Source organism: Sus scrofa, chromosome 2, assembly GCF_054392235.1.
Source record: "Sus scrofa isolate SSC_HxYL_T2T_F1_AM1 chromosome 2, Sscrofa_HxYL_maternal_Yorkshire_Landrace_v2.0, whole genome shotgun sequence".
Lineage (NCBI taxonomy): Eukaryota > Metazoa > Chordata > Mammalia > Artiodactyla > Suidae > Sus > Sus scrofa.
Window position 1 is genome coordinate 119159984 of NC_139384.1, and position 22630 is coordinate 119182613.

Below are 22630 nucleotides of genomic sequence, written 5' to 3' on the forward strand. Positions count from 1 at the left end.
AACTATGCCTTACAAGACAGGTTGAATGTAGCTCTTCTACATGAAACAAAAAGGCAGAAGTTCCTAAAACTTTGAGTAAGATGATAAAAAGAAGTTTAAAATTGCAACTTGTTACCGGAATACATTGTTAAACTCTTAATTATAGGAGTTCCCATTGTGGCACAGCAGAAATGAATCCAGCTAGGAATCATGAGGTTGCAGTTTTGATCCTGGCCTTGCTCAGAGGGCTAAGGATCTGGCATTGTCATGAGCTGTGGTGTAGGTAGCAGATGCGGCTCAGATCCCACATTGCAGTGGCTGTGGTGTAGGCCTGCGGCTACAGCTCTGATTCAACCCCTAGCTTGAGAACCTCTATATGCCATGGGTGCAGCCCTAAAAAGACTAAAACAAAACAACAACAACGAAAAAATCCCACTTATTTATAGCATAAAATTTATAGTGGAACACAACCCCGCCATGCAGTTGAAAATCTGTGCGTTACTTTATTGTCACTCTCTGAGGATTCAATCAATTGCAGGTTGTATAAAACTGTAGTGCATATTTATTGAAAAAATCCACTTAAGTGGACACATGTCGTTCAGACCCATGTTTCAAGCATCGCCTGTAATTCAATTTAGTATCAATCTCACAACATAAAAAGGGATAGTTTGGGACAACAAAATCAGAAAAGCAGAAGAGGGAAAAGGACAGAACTTAAATAAGGATAAAGTGCTATCATCAGGAAAAGGACTGTTCTGTCTGTGAGACATTTTACACAAATCTCATGGTAACCACAAAACAGAATTCTAGAGCAGACACACAAAATACGAGACGAGGAAACAAACAAACAAAAAAAAAACACAGAAAACCACCAAACTAAAATGGCAGACAGAAACTCAGGAAAAAGAAACAAAGGAAATACAGAGCAACCAGAAAATAAAGTACTAAGTGCTCATTTATCAGTAATCACTTTAAGCGTAAATGGATTGAATTTACCAGTCACTGATACAAAGTGGCTGGATGGATTAAAAAAGTAAGTCCTGACTATACGTTGCCTCCAGAACACTCAGGTCCACTCTGAAGACAAACAGGCTCAAAATATAGAGATGAAAGATGATACTCCAAACAAATGGTAGCCACAGTAAAAGTGGGTATAGCCATACTCATCAGAGACAAAATACACTTCAAGCCAAAGAAGGTAACGACAGAGATGGACATTACACAATAAAAAAGGAGACAATTCATCAAGAAGACAAGTTTCTGATATATATACCTCTAAGTTAGGAGCACCTAAGTTTATAAAGCAATTATTAACAGACTTAATAGGAGAAGCTGATAGCAACGGAATAAATATATGGGACTTCAACACCTGATTTACATCTACAGATTATCCATGAAGAAAGTCAGTGAGGAAACAGCAGTCTTAAATTAAACATTAGATCAGGTAGACTTGATAGATTTATACAGAACGTTCTGTCCAAAAAGCAGCAAAATACACATTCTTAAAATGCACCTGGAACATTCCCAAGGATAGACCTTATGTTGCAACACAAAGCAATTTTTAATAAATTTAAGATTAAAATCATATCAAGTATCTTTTCCAATCACAATGGTATGGAACTAGTAATCAAGTATAAAAAGAAAGCTCAAGAAATCACAAGTACGTTGAGACTACACAACATGCTATTGAACAACTATTGGGTCAACAAAGAAAACAAGTCAAAAAATACCTGAAGACAAATGAAAATATGACGTAGCAAAATCTATGGGACACAGCAAAAGCAGTTTTAAGAGTTAAGTTTATAGCAAGACAGGTCTACCTCAAGAAACAAAAATTTCAAAGAAACTAACCTTATACCTAAAGGAACTAGGAAAAGACAGGCAAAGCCTAAAGTCAGTAGAAGGAAAGAAACAAAGAGCAGAGTTGGAAGTAAATCAAAGTCCAAAAAAACAATAGAAAAGGTCAGTGAAACTAAAAGCTGGTTCTTTGAAAAGATAAATAAATTGAGGTAAGAGAATAAACAGAAGGAAAAATAGCAGATATCCAGAAATACAAAGGACTGTAAGACTATTATGAACAGCTATATGCCTGCAAATAGGACATCCTAGAACAAATGGACACATTATTAATCATTCAACCTTCTAGGACTGAATCATGAAGAAATAGAAAATCTGAATATACTGATCATTAGGAGATTGAACCATTAATCAAAAATCTGCCATAAAATCTAGGACCAGGAGGTGTCTCCACAGGTGAATTCTACCAAATATTAAAAGATTTAATACCTATCTTTCTCAAACTCTTCCAAAAATTTGAAGAGGAAGGGATGTTTCCTAAATGATTTTATGAGGCCAGTGTTACCCTCTTAATTATTGTCCAGACAGGACAGTACAAAAAGGGAAATTATAGGGAAATAATACCTGAACATATTTGCAAAAATCCCCAATAGAATATTAGCAAACCAAATACAATAATACATTAATTAGGTCATACCATGATCAAGTGTGGTTTATTCCAGAGATGCAAGGAAGTTTCGACATCTGTAAATCAATCAACCTGGTGTACAACAAAATGAAATACAAAAATCATATCTCTGGAGTTCCCGTTGTGGCTCGGCAGTAATGAACCCAACTAGTATCCATGAGGATTCGGTTTTGATCCCTGGCCTGGCTCAGTGGCTTAAGGATCTGGTGATGCCATGAGCTGTGGTTCAGGTCACAAATACGGCTTTGATCTTGTGTTGTTGTGGCTGTGGTGTAGGCCATCAGCTGCAGCTTGGATTCAAGCCCTAGCCTGGGAACTTCCATATGCAGCAGGTGTGGCCCTTAAAAAAAAAAAAAAAAGACAAAAAAATCATATCTCAATAGACAGAGGAAACATTTGATAAGATTCAACACCCATTTATGATTTGTTAAAAAAGATATAAAAAGAACATACCTCAACATAGTGAAGCTAGTAAAACCCATAACTAACCTTATATTCAATGGTGAAAAAGATTGGGAGCAAGAGAAAGATGCCCACTCTCACTATTCTTAGTCAACATGGTATTGGAATTCCTAACCAGAGCAACTAGGCAAGAAAAAGAAATAAAAGCCATCCAAATTGGAAAGGAAGAAGTTTAAACTATCATTATTTGTCAATGACATCAATTTTTTTGTTTTTGTTTTTGGTTTTTTTTGCTTGTTTTTCTCTTTTAGGGCTGCACCTGTGGCATATGGAAGTTCAAATCAGAGCTGCAGTTGCCAGCCTATGCCACAGCCATGCCAGATCTGAGCCACATCTGTGACCTGTGCTGCAGCTTGGGGCATCAGTAGATCCTTAACCCATTGAACAAGGCCAAGGGTTGAACTTGCATCCTCATGGATCCTACTCAGATTCTTCACCCTCTGAGCCACAGCAGCAACTCCCGCCATGATTTTTATATTTAGAAAACTCTAAAGATTGCCCCCCCCAAAAAAACCCAAATAAATCCATACAAAAAAGTTAAAGGGTACAAAATCAATATAGAAAAATCCTTTACATTCTTACACACTAACAACAAACTAACAAAAAAGAAATTAAGAAAACCTTATTTACAGTCTCAACAAAAAGAATGAAGTATGTAGGAATAAAGTTAACCAAGGTGATAAAAGACCTGTACACTAAAAACTGTAAGACATTGTTGAAAGAAGTTGAGGACAGGAGAAAATGGAAAGATACTTGTGTTCATGGGCTTGAAAGAATTAGCATTGTAAAAGTATCCATATTACCTAAAGTAGTCTGTAGATTTGGTGCAATTCCTATCAAAATCCTAGTGATATTTTTCACAGAAATAGAACAAAAAATTCTGAAATTAATCTAGAACCATGAAAGACCTGAAGTAAAGCAATCCAAAGCAAAAAGAACAAAGCTGGATTATCACACTCCCTGATTTCAAATTATACTACAAAACTGTAGTAATCAAAGCGATATGATATTGGCAGTAAACCAGGCATGCAGACGAATAGAACAGAACTGACAGCCTAGAAATAAACCCACACATGTATGAACATATATATTTAGTTTATGACAGAGAAGTCAAGAACATAAAATGAATAAAGGATAATCTCTTCAACCAATAGTATAAGGGGAACTGGACCACATGGATTAAAGACTTGAATGTATGACCTGAAATCATAAAACTAAAAGAAAACATAGTATGCTCTTTGACATTGGTCTTAGCATTGTCTTTTTGGATATACTTCCTCAGGCAGGGGGAACAAAAGCAAAGATAAACAAATGGGACTGCATGAAACTATACAGATATAGTAAACCATCAACTAAATGAAAAGACAGTCTACCGAATGGGAGAAGGTATTTGAAAATCATGTATTTAATTAGGGGTTAATAACCAAAACACATGAAGAACTCATACAACTCAAACTAAAAAACCGAACAACCCAATTAAACAGTGTGCGGGAGAGCTGAACATTTTTCCAAAGAAGACATGCACATTGCCAAGAGACTCATGAAAAGATGTTCAGCATCACTAATTATTAGAGAAATGCAAATCAAAACCATATGAGAAATCACCTCACACTTGTTAGAATGGCCATTGTTGAAAAGGCAAGAAATAACAAGTGTTGGGGATTATGTGGAGAAAGGAAACCCTGGTACACTGTTGATAGGAATTTAAATTAGTGCAGACTCTATGGAAAACAGTATGGAGATTCCTCAAAATTAATGGATAAAACTACCATACTATTCAGCTGTTCCACCTTTAAGTATTTATCCAAAGACTAAAAACACTAATTCAAATAGGTATATGCACATCTATGGTCATTGTGGCGTTATTTGCAATAGCCAAGATATGGAAAGTGTTCATTGGTGAGTGAATGAATAAGGAAGTGGTATATATATAATCACTGGAATATTACTCAGCCATAAAAAGGTATAATCTTGCCTTTTGTGGCAACATAGTTGGACTTTGAGGGTGTATGCTAAATGAATCATTCAGGTAAAAACTAACACTGTATGATTTCATTCAAACGTAGAATATTTTTTAAAAAAACTTAAGTAAATGAGCAAGCCAAACAAAAACACTTATTTGTAGAGAAAGGAATAATAATAACCATAGGGGAATGGAGGCAAATTGAGTAAAGGGAGTCAACTGTATGGTGATGGGTGGAAATTAAACTTTTGGTGATGAGCACACTGTAGTTTGTACAGAAGTTGAAATATAATGTACACATGAAAATGTTAGAAATCAATGTTACCTCAGTAAATTAAATAGTATTATTTATAGTATAGTATTAAATAACTACCCAATTCACAGTCATCTATGTTGGTAAGATGATTGAACAACCACACTTTTATGTTTAAGGTAGATGATCCAAGAGTTATTTTCAAATATCTTCCATCTGGAATCAATCATCCTTTTCTTTCTTAGGTTTAAGATTTATTATTCATACAAATGTTTTGCCCCCCTGTGAAATACCTGATAGCAGGAAGTAGCCTTTAAATACAAGTATACTGGAATCAATTTTGAGAGAAAATCTGTGCCCTCTTCCTCTTAAAATGCTCTTTCTGTCCTCACACACATCACAGAATTTTCTTTTTTTCTATCAGGTCATTTTCTAATCTACCGACTTGAACTGTAACTTTTACTACAATTTTTATTACAATTACTATGTCTTCTTAACACTTTGGATTTTAATTCCTTATAAATTTAATTAATTTAGAATGGTTACAGAGTTCCTTAAATTTGGTAATTTCATGGCATTTTTGCCTAACCACTATTGTTTAAAAAAGGCTTAATAAAAATATTTGTCTCTTACTAAAATTCTTAAATTTATTGGAGTTCTTTATTATTGTACCCTTTTTCTAATGCTATGCATTTTCTCCTCAGGAATATGGTATAACTAAAGCTGAAAAACTGGAAATTGCCAAAGGCTACTGTACTCCTCTAGTTAGAAAAATTCGCTCAGATCTTCAGAGGACACAAGATGATGACACTGTAAATAAACTCCATCCTGTGTAAGAGACTGTACTGGTATTTAAGTTTCTAGCATCTGTTTTTGTATACTTCAAATTGAATTACTTTTTAATATTCCATGACTACATCAGGAGTGTATCACCTGAAATAAAGTGTATCACCTAGAAAATAAAGATTACCTAGGTATTCCTAATAGTTAACTTCCAACCACATTTCTTTTTGGCTCCAAATTGGGGAAAAAACTGAGGTAAACAGGGAAAGGGGATGTGTGTCATCATTCACATGTGATCATCAATGATCACCCTTATTCAGTAGGTGAACTTCCTTAGGGCTGTGTCCTCTTTCATGGCTAATAAAGGCACTTAAATGAACTATTTACAGTGAACTTGACTAATGTTAACTCTTCTTTGACTAATCTCAATGGTCCCAGTTAGTTCTGGTTATCTTCATGTTAGAGGACTGTCTGCTAAGGTAATATCTGAATTGTGGTTGGAAGAATGATAGATTTTACTTATTATATTCTTTTGCTTCTAGTAAGATTAAATTCATTTTTCAAAATAATTTGTATTTAATATGTTTTAATTGTATAGTTATGTTTTAACACTGTCTGCTCCTGACTTCAGGTATTCCAGAGGTGTTCTGTCTCCTGAACGTCATGTCCGTACCAGATTATACTTCACCAGTGAAAGTCATGTACATTCTTTACTATCTATTCTTCGCTACGGTGCCTTATGTGATGTAAGTAGAATAAGTTATATCATTGTACTTACTGAAAATGTATTATTCAATTGGTAATCAAATTACTAACAGCATTTTTTACTGTACAGTTATTTATTATTTGTCATCATTAGTCAAGGGTCTGCTATATACCAAGCACTGTGCTAGATGATGACTTGTTCTCTTCTCTTTGAAGAAGATCCACTTAAGCAAATAATAATATAAAATAATGTAGGTGATGTTAGGGGCTGGTGACAGTGAGATAAAGAGAAGCTGATGAATTTGCGTTATTTAGGGGTTAGAATTGGCAGGACCTGGTATTTGGTTGGACATTGTAACTCTGCTATTATGTAATGAATCATACCAAAGCTTACTGGCTCAAAACAACCAGTCTCTTTATTTTTCTTTCTCATGGTTTAAAGTGTTGACTGACCATTTAGACAGTTTTGCATTGGGTCTTTCATGAGGTTGCAGTCAGACAGTGCCTGGGGCTCAAATCATCTCACAGTTTTCTTCTCATGTCTTGCTGCTTGATGTCAGTTAAGACCTTGGCTAGGGTTGTTGACCACAATACCTACAATGGCCTTTTCATGTAACCTGCTTTCTCAGAACATAGTAGCTGAGTTCCAAAAGTGAGCTTCCTAAGAGAACAAGGAACTAAGGAGCAAGCACAAAACATTTTTCTTCATTTAACATAAGAAATTATATAGATCACTTCTGCTGAGCTGTTTTCATTGAGACAGTCACAGAGTTCCATTCAGGTTCCAGGGGAGGGGAAACAGACCCACATTCCTAGATGAGTGAAGTATTACCGTCACATTGTAGGATGAGTATTGAGATTGGATATATTTTGGTGGCCATCTTTGGAAAATAGAGTCTATCACAGTGTGTCTATTAGCCACACAATCCATATTTCTTCCATGTGCAAAATGTACTTAATCTCTCTGATATTCCTCCAGGCTAATCTATTACAGCATAAATTTGACATCAGGATCTCATATCTAAATCAGGGCCAGATATGGATGGGATTCTTTGGGCATAGCTCCTTGAGTGCTCAGGAGAACTCAGTCTTAGTTCAAAAATCTGTGAACTTAAAGATACCAACATTCTGTCCTTCATACATTCAAGAAACAAAGGATTACTGCTGTAAATAACCTTTTCAAAACGGGTAAACAGATGGTCCATTGCAATTTTGAAATCTACATAGGTGCTTATTGCTCAGTCCTTAATTAGAGCTCTGTCATACTGCCAGGGAGTTGTTTTAGTGGCTCCTGGCTTCCTACTTTGGCTTCTTGACTGCTTCATCTGGTCATCCTTCCTTTTGCGTAAAGAGTAGCTCATGTTTGCAGCTGAGAAGTTTTCTTTAACCTGCATCCTGCCTAAGAAAGTTTGGGTACCCAAATGTTTGTTTATTTTTAGTTGAAGATGGTGTAAAAAATAAAAAGGACTAATTTATAATCTTTATTAAAAAATTCAGGAGTTCCCATCATGGCGCAGTGGTTAACGAATCTGACTAGGAACCATGAGGTTGTGGGTTCGATCCCTGGCCTTGCTCAGCGGGTTAAGGATCCAGCGTTGCTGTGAGCTGTGGTGTAGGTCGCAGATGCGGCTCGGATCCTGCGTTGCTGTGGCTCTGGCGTAGGCCGGTGACTACAGCTCTGATTCGACCCCTAGCCTGGGAACCTCCATATGCTACGGGAAGTGGCCCTTGGAAAGGCAAAAAGACAAAAAGACAAAAAAAAAAAAAAAAAAAAATTCGCACCCTCAAATCTCTTAAAAATAAGGAGTTTTCTACATTGGGCTTCCTCTGTGGCTCCTGAGAGATAGTACTGAACAATACTTACTGCTTAATAGTGAGTATCTGAGAGACATGCTAGTATGATCCTTAAAAAGGTCTATGAGCCTTAAATCTTTCTTAAGTCTTAGTATTTTTATAATCACACCTACATTTTCTTGACAGATTCCTGTGTTTCTCCACTTTTTAATTATAGCATTGTTTGGAGATTGTGGGAATGAGAAATAGTTTTATTTTTGAACTCCACAAGTCTTGGCTCCTTTTAAATTAACCATTTCCCTGTAGCTTACCTCCTCCTCTCATAATTTATTCCAGGCAGTGAGAAGAATCTTGGAGGCATTTTCAGAATTTTTCCTGGAAAGCTTTGTGGCTAGCTCATTGAGTTCCACTGTCTACAGGTTACAGTATTTCTACACTTTGCACCACTCCGTAGCAAGGACTCTTTTTCCTATAGTTTCCAGTAACATTTTTCTTACCTTCCTCTAATCCTTCACCAACTTCCTCAGTGCCCTTTAGGCTTTCACTCACATGCTCTTTTTGAGGCTTTTTTGTTTCTTTTTAATGGCTGCACATGGAGCTAGAGGTTGAATCAGTTGCAGCTGCTGGCCTTGGCCACAGACATAGCAATGCCAGATACAAGCAGCGTCTGCAGTCTATGCCACAGCTTGCAGCAATGCTGGATTCTTAACCCACTGAGCAAGGCCAGGGATCAAACACGGATCCTCATGGACACTGTGTTGGGTTCCTAACCCTCTGAGCCACAACCGGAATGCCTTTTGGGGCATTTTAACTTTTCCCAACACTCTCCTTTCTTTGCTTACGGATACGAAGGGTAAGAAAGGAAAGAGAGTCAAGAAAGATTCCCATATTTCTATCATAGGATCTTCTACAAAATTACCCATTATTCAGTGAGATAAGTAGCACTTGGGGGAATATGTGGGCCTCAGAAGGAAAGCAATGAGTTTAATTTTAGATAGCTTGAGTTTGAGGCCTTCGGAGGCTAGTCAAGTGAAGATAACCAGTAGAATGTTCATATGTAAAGGCTAAAGGTTTGAGTTGAAGTATAGAGTTGGGAAGCTGAGATATTAATAATGGCTGAGGCAGTGGCTATTAGTAAGATTCCTGGGAAGTTTTTATTTGAAAAAATAAACTGACATTTTAGAGATTGGCAATGGAAGTGATAATCAAACAGACTTAGGAATTTTAATATCCCCTTTCTTTCTCGGCATAAATCTAAATACACTACCTAAAATAAAATATCACTTCTACAGTATATCAAAAATATTTTTTCAGCCATCTCCAAACTAGCAAAAATTAAGAGTTGAAAAAAAATTTCTAGGTGTATATTGGCATACACATTTTTGCACGTCTATAAAAAATAATCTTTAAAATGAAGTGAATTCAACTTTGTTTTCTTTTATACTTTTAAAATAAAGGACAACAAAATATATCATGAAGATTTGGTATATGTCTCTTAATTTTTAACCTATCTTATTATTAGGCCTTGACGAATAGTTATTATTAAAGTTACCCTAAGGCTATGTAAATATCCTGTTGCCATCAAATTTTCCAACTCATATGTTCTTTTCTCTTGTTTTTTATTTATTTATTTTTTTTTTTTTTTTTTTTTTTTTTTTTTTTAATTTTATTTTCCCACTGTACAGCAAGGGGGTCAGGTTATCCTTACATGTATACATTACAATTACAGTTTTTCCCCCACCATTTCTTCTGTTGCAACATGAGTATCTAGACATAGTTATCAATGCTATTCAGCGGGATCTCCTTGTAAATCTATTCTAAGTTGTGTCTGATAAGCCCAAGCTCCCGATCCCTCCCACTCCCTCCCCCTCCCATCAGGCAACCACAAGTCTCTTCTCCAAGTCCATGATTGATTTTCTTTTCTGAGGAGATGTTCATTTGTGCTGGATATTAGATTCCAGTTATAAGTGATGTCATATGGTATTTGTCTTTGTCTTTCTGGCTCATTTCACTCAGTATGAGATTCTCTAGTTCCATCCATGTTGCTGCAAATGGCATGATGTCATCCTTTTTTATGGCTGAGTAGTATTCCATCGTGTATATATACCACATCTTCCGAATCCAATCCTCTGTCGATGGACATTTGGATTGTTTCCATGTCCTGGCTATTGTGAATAGTGCTGCAATGAACATGCGGGTGCATGTGTCTCTTTTAAGTAGAGCTTTGTCCGGATAGATGCCCAAGAGTGGGATTGCAGGGTCATATGGAAGTTCTATGTATAGATTTCTAAGGTATCTCCAAACTGTTCTCCATAGTGGCTGTACCAGTTTACATTCCCACCAACAGTGCAGGAGGGTTCCCTTTTCTCCACAGCCCCTCCAGCACTTGTTATTTGTGGATTTATTAATGATGGCCATTCTGACTGGTGTGAGGTGGTATCTCATGGTAGTTTTGATTTGCATTTCTCTTATAATCAGCGATGTTGAGCATTTTTTCATGTGTTTGTTGGCCATCTGTATATCTTCCTTGGAGAAATGTCTATTCAGGTCTTTTGCCCATTTTTCCATTGATTGATTGGTTTTTTTGCTGTTGAGTTGTATAAGTTGCTTGTATATTCTAGAGATTAAGCCCTTGTCAGTTGCATCATTTGAAACTATTTTCTCCCATTCTGTAAGTTGTCTTTTTGTTTTCTTTTGGGTTTCCTTTGCTGTGCAAAAGCTTTTCAGTTTGATGAGGTCCCATGGGTTTATTTTTGCTCTAATTTCTATTGCTTTGGGAGACTGACCTGAGAAAATATTCATGATGTTGATGTCAGAGAGTGTTTTGCCTATGTTTTCTTCTAGGAGTTTGATGGTGTCCTGTCGTATATTTAAGTCTTTCAGCCATTTGGAGTTTATTTTTGTGCATGGTGTGAGGGTGTGTTCTAGTTTCATTGCTTTGCATACAGCTGTCCAGGTTTCCCAGCAATACTTGCTGAATAGACTTTCCTTTTCCCATTTGATGTTCTTGCCTCCCTTGTCAAAGATTAATTGACCATAGGTGTCAGGGTTAATTTCCAGATTCTCTATTCTGTTCCATTGGTCTGTCTGTCTGTTTTGATACCAGTACCACACTGTTTTGATGACTGTGGCTTTGTAGTATTTCTTGAAGTCTGGGAGAGTGATGCCTCCTGCTTGGTTTTTGTTTCTCAGGATTGCTTTGGCGATTCTCGGTCTTTTGTGGTTCCATATAAATGTTTGGATTGTTTGTTCTAGTTCTGTGAAAAATGTCATGGGTAATTTGATAGGGATTGCATTGAATCTGTAGATTGCTTTGGGTAGGATGGCCATTTTCACAATATTGATTTTTCCAATCCAGGAACATGGAATATCTTTCCATTTTTTTACATCTTCTTTGATTTCTTTGATTAAGGTTTTATAGTTCTCGGCATATAGGTCCTTTACCTCTTTGGTTAGGTGTATTCCGAGGTATTTGATTTTGTGAGGTACAATTTTAAAAGGTATCGTATTTTTGTATTCCTTTTCTAATGCTTCATTGCTGGTATACAGAAATGCAACTGACTTCTGAATGTTAATCTTATATCCTGCCACTTTGCTGAATTTATTAATCAGTTCAAGGAGTTTTGGGGTTGAGTCCTTAGGGTTTTCTAGGTATAGAATCATGTCATCTGCATACAGTGACAGTTTGATCTCTTCTCTTCCTATATGGATGCCTTTGATTTCTTTTGTTTGTCTAATTGCTGTGGCTAAGACTTCCAAAACGATGTTGAAGAGCAGTGGTGAGAGTGGGCATCCCTGTCTTGTTCCAGATTTGAGTGAGAAGGCTTTCAGTTTTTCCCCATTGAGGATTATATTTGCTGTGGGTTTATCATAAATGGCTTTGATTATATTCAGGAATGTTCCCTCTATACCCACTTTGGCGAGGGTCTTGATCATGAATGGATGTTGAACTTTGTCAAATGCTTTTTCTGCATCTATTGAGATGATCATATGATTTTTGACCTTTTTTTTGTTAATGTGGTGTATGATGTTGATTGATTTGCGTATGTTGAACCATCCTTGAGAACCTGGGATGAACCCAACCTGGTCATGGTGTATAATTTTTTTGATATGTTGTTGGATTCGGTTGGCTAAGATTTTGTTGAGAATTTTTGCATCTATATTCATCAATGATATTGGGCGATAGTTTTCTTTTTTGGTGGTATCTCTGCCTGGTTTTGGAATGAGGGTGATGGTGGCCTCATAGAATGTCTTTGGGAGTATTCCTTCTTCTTCAACCTTTTGAAAGAGTTTAAGGAGGATGGGCACCAATTCCTCTTTATATGTTTGATAGAATTCACCTGTGAAGCCATCTGGTCCTGGGCTTTTATTTGTAGGGAGTGATTTTATGACCTCTTCAATTTCATTTCTGGTGATTGGTCTGTTCAGTTGGTCTGTTTCTGCTTGATTCAGTTTTGGCAGGCTGTAAGATTCTAGAAAATTGTCCATTTCTTCCAGATTGTCAAACTTATTGCCATATAGTTGTTCATAGTATTCTCTTATGGTTTTTTGTATTTCTGCTGTATCCGTTGTGATTTCTCCTTTTTCATTTATAATTTTGGTGATTTGGGTTCTTTCTCTCCTCTTTTTAGTGAGTCTGGCCAGGGGTTTATCAATTTTGTTCACCTTTTCAAAGAACCAGCTCTTGGTTTTATTAATTTTCTCTATTGTTTTTTGAGTCTCTATTTTATTGATTTCTTCTTTGATCTTTACAATTTCCTTCCTTCTGCTGACTTTAGGACTTCTTTGTTCTTCTTTTTCTAATTCATTTAGGTGGAGGGTTAAGTTGTCAATTTGGGATCTTTCTTCTTTTTTGAGAAAGGCCTGTATTGCTATAAATTTCCCTCTGAGCACTGCTTTCGCAGCATCCCATAGATTTTGAGAGGTTGTGTCTTCATTATCATTTGTTTCAAGATAGTTTTTAATTTCCTTCTTGATTTCCTCATTGACCCATTGGTTTTTTAGTAGCATGTTGTTTAGTCTCCATGGAGTAGGTTTTTTCTCTTTCCTTTTCCCATGGTTGATTTCTAATTTCATGGCATTGTGGTCAGAGAAGATACTTGAGATAATTTCTATGCTCCTAAATTTATTGAGATTCGCTTTATGTCCCAATATGTGGTCAATTCTTGAGAATGTTCCATGAGCATTTGAGAAGAATGTGTATTCTGATTTTTTTGGATGTAGTGTCCTGAAGATATCAATTAAGTCTAACTTTTCTATTGTTTCCTTTAGGATCTCTGTTGCTTTATTGGTTTTCTGTCTAGAGGATCTGTCCATTGATGTGAGGGGGGTATTTAGGTCTCCTACTATGATTGTATTCTCATCAATATCTCCCTTTATGTCTGTTAATATTTGTTGTATGTATCTGGGTGCTCCTATGTTTGGGGCATATATGTTGATGATAGTAACATCCTCTCCTTGGATGGATCCCTTAATCATTAAATAGTGTCCTTCTTTGTCTTTCTTTATGTCTTTTGTTTTAAAGTCTATTTTGTCTGATATGAGCGTTGCAACTCCTGCTTTTCTGTCATGTCTATTGGCATGAAATACTTTTCCCCAGCCTTTCACTTTCAATCTATATGTATCTTTTGTCCTAAGGTGAGTTTCTTGTAGGCAGCATATTGAAGGTTTTTGCCGTTTTATCCACTCAGCCATTCTGTGTCTTTTGATTGGGGCATTCAGTCCATTGACATTTAAGGTGATAATTGATAGATGATTATTTATTGCCATTTGATCCTCGTGTTCCAGTTGATTCTATGGTTCTCCATTCTTCCTTTCTTTTTTTTTTTTTTTTTTTTTTTTTTTTTTTTTTTTTTTGGTTGGATGGTCTCCTGTTATTATCTGCTTGAGTGTTTTTTTTTTCATTTTTTGCAAATGCAATATTTGGTTTTGGCTTGTGGTTGCCCTGTTTTTTAAGTATGCTAACCCCTTCCCATAATTGTGTGTTTTAGCCTGATGGTCCTCCTAACATCCCTTGCCCACATTTTATGGTTTTGATGACTCTTTTATTTTTTTCTTTTTAATTTTATTTTGTTTGAAGCATGTTCATGATTAAATCTGTATGCTGGCTTATTTGAATGACTGCTCTCTGATTGTATCTTCCTCTGTCCTAGTTCTTCCTCTTCTTCTTCTTCTTTTTTTTTTTTTTTTTTTTCTTTTTTCTTCCCTTTCCTTCCTTTCTTTTGGTTTAGAGAAGCCCTTTCAATATTTCCTTTAACCTGGGTTTTGTGTTGCTGTATTCTTTAAGTTTTTGTTTGTTGGGAAAAATTTTTATTTCCCCTTCTATTTTAAATGATATTCTTGCTGGATAAAGTATTCTAGGTTGCATATTTTTTCCTTTGAGCACTTTAAATATCTCTTGCCATTCCCTCCTGGCCTGTAGTGTTTCTGTAGAGAAATCAGCTGATATTCTTATGGGGGTTCCCTTGTAGGTAACATTCTGTTTTTCTCTTGCTGCCTTTAGGATCCTCTCTTTATCACTAACTTTTGCCATTTTTATTATGATGTGTCTTGGTGTGGGTCTGTTTGGGTTCAGTTTGTTTGGGGCCCTCTGTGCTTCTTGTATCTTGAATCCAGTATCCTTTAGATTTGGGAAGTTTCCAGCGATAATTTCTTCAAATATATTTTCCATTCCCTTATCTTTTTCTACTCCTTCTGGAATTCCTATTATGCGTAGATTGGCTCGTTTTATATTATCCCATAGGTCTCTTATATTGCTTTCCAGTTTTTTGATTCGGTTTTCTGTCTGTTGACCAGATTGAGTGATTTCCATTATTCTATCTTCCATATCACTGATTCGTTCTTCTGCATTATTCATTCTGGTTTTTACTGCCCCTAGTTCAGTTTGCATCTCTGCAAATGAATGTTCTAGTTTTTCTTGGCTCCTCCTTATATTTTCTAGCTCCTTTCTGAGGGTATCTGCATTGCTGTTCATATCTTCTCTTAATTCCTTCAGTATTTTCACTATTTCTCTTTTGAACTCCAGGTCTGTCAGACTGCAGAGATCAGTTTCATTGTTGACTGTTTTAGGTGAGTCCTCCTGTTGGTTTGACTGGGGGTGGTTTCTCAGCTTCTTCATCTTGCTTGTTGTCTTCTTTCTCCTGAGGGAGTTGTACTCTCCGTTATCGGGTAGTGTTTGCCTTGTCACTGCCGTGGAATATTTCCTGAGGGCTGTCGTTGTTGGTCAATCTTTTTTTGAGGCAGTGTGGCTTTTCTGGAGTGTTGATGGGACTAACAGTGTTTCTTTGAAGCAAAGGAGGACTTCCTGAGGGCAGACAGGACTGGGAGGTCCACCCCACGATGGTAGCAGATTTCACTTGGTTCTCAGCACCCCCTGGGGTCTTGGGCGGGTAGCAGGGCCCTTGGAGACTCAAGAGGTTCCTCCCCAGGGCAGCCCGATTCAGAAAGACCGTCTGAGATCTTTTCCCGATTCCGCCAGGCTTGTTGCAGCTTTTCTGGGCTGCAGGGGGTCCTGCCTGGAGCTGGCAGTCCTATGCAGCTGGTCCACTAGGTCTCAGCACCCCTTGGGGTCTTGGGCGAGTAGCAGGGCCTTTGGAGACTCAAGAGGCTCCTCCCCAGAACAGCCCGATTCAGAAAGACCGTCTGAGATCTTTTCCCAATTCGGCCAGGCTTGTTGCAGCTTTTCTGGGCTGCAGGGGGTCCTGCCTGGAGCTGGCAGTCCTATGCAGCTGGTCCACTAGGTCTCAGCACCCCTTGGGGTCTTGGGCGGGTAGCAGGGCCCTTGGAGACTCAAGAGGCTCCTCCCCAGGGCAGCCCGATTCAGAAAGACCGTTTGAGATCTTTTCCTGATTCGGCCAGGCTTGTTGCAGCTTTTCTGGGCTGCAGGGGGTCCTGCCTGGAGCTGGCAGTCCTATGCAGCTGGTCCACTAGGTCTCAGCACCCCCTGGGGTCTTGGGCGGGTAGCAGGGCCCTTGGAGGCTCAAGAGGCTCCTCCCCAGGACAGCCCGACTCAGAAAGACCGTCTGAGATCTTTTCCCGATTCCGCCAGGCTTGTTGCAGCTTTTCTGGGCTGCAGGGGGTCCTGCCTGGAGCTGGCAGTCCTATGCAGCTGGTCCACTAGGTCTCAGCACCCCTTGGGGTCTTGGGCGGGTAGCAGGGCCCTTGGAGACTCAAGAGGCTCCTCCCCAGGGCAGCCCGATTCAGAAAGACCGTTTGAGATCTTTTCCCGATTCGGCCAGGCTTGTTGCAGCTTTTCTGGGCTGCAGGGGGTCCTGCCTGGAGCTGGCAGTCCTATGCAGCTGGTCCACTAGGTCTCAGCACCCCCTGGGGTCTTGGGCGGGTAGCAGGGCCCTTGGAGGCTCAAGAGGCTCCTCCCCAGGACAGCCCGACTCAGAAAGACCGTCTGAGATCTTTTCCCGATTCCGCCAGGCTTGTTGCAGCTTTTCTGGGCTGCAGGGGGTCCTGCCTGGAGCTGGCAGTCCTATGCAGCTGGTCCACTAGGTCTCAGCACCCCTTGGGGTCTTGGGCGGGTAGCAGGGCCCTTGGAGACTCAAGAGGCTCCTCCCCAGGACAGCCCGACTCAGAAAGACCGTCTGAGATCTTTTCCCGATTCGGCCAGGCTTGTTGCAGCTTTTCTGGGCTGCAGGGGGTCCTGCCTGGAGCTGGCAGTCCTATGCAGCTGGTCCCCTAGGTCTTAGCACCCCCTGGGGTCTTGGGCGTGTAGCAAGGCCCTTGGAGACTCAAGAGGCTCCTCCCCGGGGGAGCCCGTCTCAGAAAAACCGTCGGAGAATTAGGTCGATCTATTCACGGCCTGGCTAGGCTTGTTCTAGCTTTTCTGGGCTGCAGGCCTTTTCTAGGGGGCTGGTGGTGTTTGGTGCTGCTCTGTGGAAGTGTAGCCCCTCCAAAGGGCAAGCAGGCCTGTGCAGGGAGAGCCCCTGCGGTGGTAGGCTTCAGGCAATTGTTGAGGCCAGCCCTCCTGGATGGCAGGCAGCCCCAGGTTTGGCGAGAGCGTAGGGGGTGGCGGGGGTGGGGGGAGGGAATGCACTGGGAAGCACAGCTTTCTGCTAGCTAGCGGGCCTGTAAGCTTGCTGTGGCGTGGGGGGTATTCTATGGGGACCCACCCCTTCTTCTCTCCCCTCCCCAGCACGGGCGCAGACCAGGCTCTTCTCCCAGGTTCCCTCTGAGGCGGCTTTCCACTTCCCCGCCCCTAGAGTATTGCTCCCTTCCTCTGCGACAGCTTTGTTTTCTAGTCTCCCAGGCAGTCTCTGCCCCGTCAAATGGTTTAGAGACCTCCCAAGCAGTTTCCGCTCTTCCCCGCCCCCCTAGCCCGGGGACTAATCTCTGGAGCCGAGGTCTCGGTGCCCAGCCCCCACCCAGGCGGCGCCCCCCGGCCCTTTCTTGGGGACTAACCTTCGGAGGCGAGGTCTCGGTGCCCAGCCCCAACCCAGGCGTCCCCCGGCCCCCTCTCGGGGACCAACCTTCAGAGCTGAGGTCTTGGTGCCCAGCCCCCACCCAGGCGTCCCCCGGCCCTTTCCCGGGGACTAACCTCTGGAGCCGAGGATTCGGTGCCCAGCCCCCACCCAGGCGTCTCAATTTTTGGTGACTGTGCCCGTAGTTCAGATGGTCCGTTGGGTTCTTGATCGTTTTTCCGTACTCCGACTTACTGCTACACTCTTCTCTGCATCTGGAGATTCCTCCGGTTCGTTTGATCTTTCCCCCGGTAGGAGACTTTCCAGGGTGCGGGATCCCTTTCTCCTCCGCAGTTCCCTTTCGGGAGCGCCCGTCCCGCTCGGATTCACCTTCTCTCACTCTCCTCTTTTCTCCCGTTCTGCCCAATAATGTCACGAACTTCTTGCCGTTATTGGAGTTTAGGTTCCTCTGCCAGCGATTGGTTGTTGTTCTGTGCGAGTCATTTCTTCTGTAGATGTGCTTTTTTTGTTGTGTTTGTGGGAGAGGGCGAGCGTGTCCCCCTACTCCTCCGCCATCTTGTCCTCCCGCCTTTATTTATTTTTTTAGTCCTTTAAAAAATAGCAAAGTGACATCCTTTGCATGCATAGGCAGGTTAGTTGAACTTTAATATAAGAAATAGAGAATGGGGGAGTTCCCGTCGTGGCACAGTGGTTAACGAATCCGACTAGGAACCATGAGGTTGCGGGTTCGGTCCCTGCCCTTGCTCAGTGGGTTAACGATCCGTCCTTGCCGTGAGCTGTGGTGTAGGTTGCAGACACGGCTCAGATCCCGTGTTGCTGTGGCTCTGGTGAAGGCTGTTAGCTACAGCTCTGATTCAACCCCTAGCCTGGGAACCTCCATATGCGCGGGAGCAGCCCAAGAAATAGCAAAAAGACAAAAAAAAAAAAAAAAAAAAAAATAGAGAATGGAAAAAAATGACCCGTAATTAGTAAGGCAAGGGCTTATCTATTCAGTAGTAATGATTTTGTTTTGGGGGAGGAGATATATCTCTATTATGTGGTCACCTTTTGACCTTGCACTTCTTTATAAGGTGGAAAGAATATAGAGGATAGAAGAACAGATAAAAGGCCTAATGATTGGAGCATAATAGTGAGTGATAGATAAAAGTAAAAAAGATAAGTTTAAAGAACCATGCCTTTGTTGGAGTTCCCGTTGTGGCACAGTGGTTAACGAATCCGACTAGGAACCATAAGGTTTGGTCCCTGCCCTTGCTCAGTGGGTTAACTGGGCATTGCCGTGAGCTGTGGTGTAGGTTGCAGACGCTCGGATCCCGTGTTGCTGTGGCTCTGGTGTAGGCCGGTGGCTACAGCTCCATTTAGACCCCTAGCCTGGGAATCTCCATATGCCGCGGGAGCGGCCGAAGAAATAGCAAAAAGACAAAAAAAAAAAAAAAAAAGAACCATGCCTTTGTAATCCTAAGGGAATTGGGAAGTCATTGAAAGGTTTTAAGCAGGGAAGTGGATGGCTTTGGTTGTTGTGTGGACAGTGAATAGGTAGGAGTATATATGAGGAAACCAGTTAGGAAGCATGTGATCTGAAGAAGGATAGTGTAGTTTAGACTTAGGGTGGTGGCAGTAGAACTATAGCTTATTGAGTATATGTCGTATTCAGCTACTTTTCTAAAACAAAAGCTAAACAATTTCATTCTTATAAAAATTCTGTGCTTCTAAAAATTACTTGTACTTACTAAACTGAAAATTAAGGTTTCTACCAAAGAGATGTCTTGTATTCTAATTTAAAATGTTTAAAAAATTTTTTTGAATTATAATTCATTATCCTAGCTCATATTATCCCGATAAGAGCCTGTGTCTACTACACTTAAAACCTTGTTTGGTCTTTTCCCAGTTGAAATTTTTCATTTTTCATTGTGGACTTGATAAAGTCTATCTCTTCATAGTAGATTTTTTTTTTTTAAAGGGTGTTTGTTAAGGAAATGAGATTGTAAACTAAATTTCAAGGAATGTATTTTACAAAAAGATGATTAATTTTTTAAAAAAGATTTTTATGAATTCTTGATATTGCATGCAGGAAAATGCTGCAAAATGGCTAAATTTTAAAAAAATTTTAAAGCAGACCTAGCAAAATCTATAAGTGCACCACTGAATTAGTTATTAGATATTAAATGGCATTCTTATTAATAATGCAGTATTACAGAGTCTAATAGATCTTTTCAATTACTGAAATGTTTTCATATTTAATTAAAACCCATTATTTATAATAATTCACATTTCATAAAACGCAGTAATGCTATGTTAATTTATGTTTTTCCTTATCAATTTTGAAAAAAGAAATGTGTATACATCTTTGTACATATCCTCTCCTCAACCGCTGACACAGACACACACACAAACTCAGACAGATGCAGTTTTTACTCTGGAGTGTTGGAAGCAACTACTGTAGAGCATTTAGAGGTATGAATAGCCATTTATTGAAATGAAGCCAAGAATACATGTAATTACACAAATTACATGATGTTGATTTCACTTTACTTTTCCAAAAACTTCAAAGGGGGAGTACTTCCTCTGAGATTATATAATGTCTAAATTTAAAAAGGAAATATATTCTGTAATTTAAAAAAATAAGTAATCAATGTGTGGCCTTAAGTTTGGGCTTTTGCATTTCAAATTTTATTTTTTAAAAAAGATACATTCTATACAAAAGTCCAAAATATTATATACACTTATTGTATACAAAAAATTGTTGGCTTTTTATATATTTGTAATATTTGATATGAGACGAAGGACGTTATTTCTGATGTACCATAACATCTAAGTGGACCCTATTGACTTTTGCCTGTAGAGTTTGAACTTTGAGTAGTTTTTCCTTATCAGATAGAATTTTCTACTTTAATTGCTTATAATGCATATCTTCTAAGATCCCTTTCAGTTCTGATGCTCTCTGATTACATGATTCAAAACTAATGATTGTCTAATTAAAGGTGGAGTGGTAAAGGAGATGGTATATACTGCCTATACTTCCTCCTACTGATTGTTTTAAAATATCACTACAGTAATAATAAATATTACTACAGTAATGAGGGATATTTACTGATATACCTGTATTACTTTACTATATGACGGTGGGGGGAAAAACAGCACTATTTTAGGGGATAGAATTCTGTTTATGAAGCATGACACTATGCTGGGGTCCTTTGGGACTTAAAATTAGCAACTGCCCTTTACTCTCAGAATTCAGTTATAGGTGTCATATTTGAAGAGATTCTTAATTTTACTTTGAGTTATTAAAAAAAAAAAAAACCCAGGGAGTTCCCGTCGTGGCTCAGCGGTTAACGAACCCAACTAGTATCTATGAGGACTCAGGTTCAATCCCTGCCCTCGCACAGTGAGTTAAGGATCTGGCATTGCCATGAGCTGTGGTGTAGGTTGCAGACATGGCTTGGACCCTGCGTTGCTGTGACTGTGGTGTAGGCCAGCCGCTGCACCTCTGATTTGACCCCTAGCCCAGGAACTTCCATATGTCGAGGGTGTGGCCCCAAAAAAAGAAAAAGGAAAAAAACTGGAGTCTCTAATACTACTGGTGAGATTTTTTAAAAAAATAATTTATTTAGCCTTAAATAACTGAGGCTTAAGTGGAGTTATTTTGAAAGTTTGTGCGTATAAGAATTCACCTTATTTATGTGGTATTGATCAGAATTAAACAGTTACTAAAATGAAAATAAAGTGACTCGCAAGTAACATATTACATGAAAATGCTTACCATACACCTTTTGCTCAGGAATCAAAGGATGAGCAGTGGAAACGAGCTATGGATTATTTAAATGTTGTCAATGAACTCAACTATATGACTCAGATCGTTATCATGCTTTATGAGGATCCTAACAAGGTAACAGAGTACTTGATTTGCATGTGTTACCAGAGGTAAATAAATAGTTCAAAGTTCCTCATTTTGAAAATGTTTTGTAATATATTTTTAGGATCTTTCCTCTGAGGAACGCTTTCATGTTGAATTACACTTTAGTCCAGGAGCCAAAGGATGTGAAGAAGACAAAAATTTACCATCTGGCTATGGATATAGACCAGCTTCAAGGGAGGTATGAAGTTGATATTCTGAGAGCTGAGTTACTACAATTCTAGATTTTCATGAAGTTTCTTTAAGAATTTTCTATTATGTACTATAATTCTTAACTACTAAATGGCAAGATGGTTTAAATTTCATGAAGTATGATTTGGGTTGACAGAATTTTTAGGCACATTAGAATTTTATACTTTATCTTTTAAGATCTAGATTTTTTTGATTTTTTAAGATAAGTATTTTCAATGAATAGCTATAGTTTTTTTGGGTTTTGGTTGTTTTATTTGGAAGACTAGTCCATACTTCACTGTGCTAAGCACTTGACATGAATGATTGTAATTTAATCTTTGCAATAACCTTACAAAGTTAAATATGTACTGAGTTTAAAACTTTTTTACTAAACTATAATACATGTTGATAAACATACCTAAATCATAAATGTGTAGTTTAATGTTATATCACAAAATGACAGTTGTGAAACAATTAGCCAGGCTATGGAATAATACTATCCCAGAAGAACAGTTATGCCCCCTCCTTGTAACAAACTCCCTTGCTTTCTCCCCAGAGGTACTCAATATAGTGACTTCTGGCACCACAAATTAATTTTGTCTATTTTCAGATTTTATGTAAATGAAATCACAAAATATGTGCTTTTTTGGGATGGGGAGTAGGTTTTGCTTCTTTCACTATGTGTTTGAGATTCACC

The 22630-nt window shown here is 39.0% G+C and overlaps 1 protein-coding gene across 50 annotated transcripts in view; it reads left to right on the forward strand.

Annotated features, from left to right (window-relative positions):
- The window catches only part of PPIP5K2 (diphosphoinositol pentakisphosphate kinase 2), a 94007-nt gene that overhangs the window by 48269 nt on the left and 23108 nt on the right, over positions 1-22630 (forward strand). For all 50 annotated transcript variants that reach the window (XR_002341839.2, XR_014838444.1, XR_014838446.1 and 47 more), the window contains 4 exons: positions 5847-5974; positions 6557-6671; positions 21628-21735; positions 21827-21943. Coding sequence is in view for 43 of the 50 variants with exons in the window: in XM_085014166.1 (XP_084870292.1) it covers positions 5847-5974; positions 6557-6671; positions 21628-21735; positions 21827-21943 (468 nt within the window). In the remaining 7 variants the exon portion in view is untranslated. The remainder of the gene's footprint in view (positions 1-5846; positions 5975-6556; positions 6672-21627; positions 21736-21826; positions 21944-22630) is intronic.